Raw genomic sequence first — 2,174 nt, 5'->3', positions numbered from 1 at the left:
TGTTGTTTTAAGTCACCCAATTTTGGTACTTTGGTACTTTGTTACAGTAGCCTAAAAAACTACTACACTGCTTTATTTTTTTTCCCATTACCTGTTTTTAAGATATTATTATAAAGATTATCAACAGGGCTTATCTTTCACCCAGTATGAATTCCTTCATGACGAATAAGGTCAGAGCGACTACCAAAGGCCTTTCCACATTCCTTACAGTCATAGGGTTTCTCACCAGTGTGAATTCTTTGATGTCTAGTAAGGTTTGAGCCTTTATTAAAAGCCCTCCCACATTCATTACATTCATAAGGTTTTTCATCTGTATGGATTCTCTGATGTTGAATAAGTTCTGAGCTCTGAATAAAGGCCTTCCCACATTCCTTACATTCATAAGGTTTCTCACCAGTATGCATTCTTTGATGTTGAATAAGCCTTGAGTGTTGAGTAAAGGCTTTCCCACATTCCTTACATTCATAAGGTTTCTCACCAGTATGAATTCTCAGATGTGGAAAAAGTTGAGAACTCTTAGTAAAGGCTTTTCCACATACTTTACATTCATAGGGTTTCTCACCAGTGTGAATTCTCTGATGATCATTGAGGTTTGAGCAATAATTAAAGGCTTTTCCACATTCCTTACATTCATAGGGTTTTTCACCAGTGTGAATCCTCTGATGTCGAGTAACAAGTGAGCCACGGCTAAAGGACTTCCCACACTCCTTACATTCATAGCTTTTTTCAGCAGAATGAGTTCTCTGATGTTGAATAAATTGTGAGTTCTGATTAAAGGCCTTTCCACATATCTTACATTCACAGGGTTTCTCTTCATTAACAGTTTTTTGATGTGGAGTAAGAAATGTGGGCTGAATAAAAGTGGGCATGTCTTCATGGGTAAATATTACTTGACTAAAATGTCTCTTCTTTAGGGATAATATCTTGGTCTCACACATAGATTCCAGATCACAGCTCCTTTCTCTGCTCAGTGCAGAGTGAGTGGGAGGAAAACTTCAGCTCCCAGCTTCTCCCTGAACAAAGGCCTCTTGTCAGCTCTCTTTCAACCATCCAGGGTTCTTTTCCTTGTTCCAATAAGGAAATCACAGCTGGCTTAGAATTGGAAAGTCCCACTGAAACCAGGTTGCTGAAATTCTCCAACATCACTTCTTTGTATAAATTCATCTGACCCGAGTCCAGGCATTCCCATTCCTCCTGAGAGAAGTTTATAGATACATCCCTGAACATCATTGACCCCTTGGACATTGCTTGTAGAAGTTCATTGTGCATTCTTTCCTTCTCTTCTGCACCTCACGGATCTAACGGTCCCGCCAGGCGTGACGAAACGTTCGCGTTCCTGCGAGAAGAGCGACGGGCCACCGAGCCCTCTGGGAAATGTGGTCAAGAGAGGCACCCGCGTAATTCCTCTCAGAGTCCTGGCTGGACCCTCCCGAAACGACTGTAACTGCAGTTCTCAGCGTCTAGCCAGGCCCCAGGGTTGCGAGGCACGGTAGGTTGGCACCTACCAGCTGGGCCTTCGGCGCGGGACTGACGCAGCCCCTTCCCCACACAGGAAACGCAGACAGCTTTCTGGCCGGAAGTTGAATCGGGCCGCGAAGCCTTCTGGGCGGTGGTGTTGTGCTCAGGAACGTCCGTTGGGAGGCGGGCGCGAAAGGATGGTTCGGTGTTACCGGCCCCTGGCCTGGGTCTTTCTGTAGGTCGCCTTCACCCATCCTCCCAGAAACCGCGCGCTGAATGCCTGGTGTCTTATTTAAATCCATTGTAGTCAGAGAACATATTTTGATTTATTTTAATATTCTAAAATTTGAACAATGTACACTGAGTTGCACACTTGAAAATGGTTAAAATGGTAAATTCTATGTAATGTATATTTACTACAATAAAAAATGTTAGCTGTCATTACTAAGTATAATAGTTTTTGAAATTGTGTATTAAGAAAATTGTTGAGATTTGCTCTGTATCTCAGGTCCACTTGGTCTGTGATAACTTCTCTAATGTCAGTGTATATGCTGCTGTTGCTGGCTAGAGTGTTGGATAACTACTAATTAGATCCAGTTTATGGACAACATGTTGTTCATATCTTCTGTATCCTTAGTGATTTTATGCATGAATTACTGAGAGAGGAATGAAATCAACTATAATTGCAGATTTTTCTGTTTCTCCTTTCAACTCTA

The 2,174-nt window shown here is 42.2% G+C and overlaps 1 protein-coding gene across 1 annotated transcript; it reads right to left on the bottom strand.

Moving 5' to 3' along the window:
* Positions 1–6: 6 nt before the first annotated feature.
* LOC102727414 (uncharacterized) lies at positions 7–1,732 on the bottom strand. The gene is made up of 2 exons (XM_081811586.1): positions 995–1,732; positions 7–954 (listed from the first exon to the last, which is right to left on the bottom strand). The coding sequence occupies exons 1-2, from the start codon at positions 1,267–1,269 to the stop codon at positions 138–140; spliced, it is 1,092 nt and encodes a 363-aa protein (XP_081667712.1). The 5' UTR covers positions 1,270–1,732; the 3' UTR covers positions 7–137.
* Positions 1,733–2,174: the final 442 nt, after the last annotated feature.

The sequence above is a fragment of the Leptonychotes weddellii genome, unplaced genomic scaffold (assembly GCF_054177405.1).
Source record: "Leptonychotes weddellii isolate Sample4059 unplaced genomic scaffold, ASM5417740v2 HiC_scaffold_8620, whole genome shotgun sequence".
NCBI classification, from domain to species: domain Eukaryota; kingdom Metazoa; phylum Chordata; class Mammalia; order Carnivora; family Phocidae; genus Leptonychotes; species Leptonychotes weddellii.
This window is presented reverse-complemented; position numbering and strand designations above follow the sequence as displayed.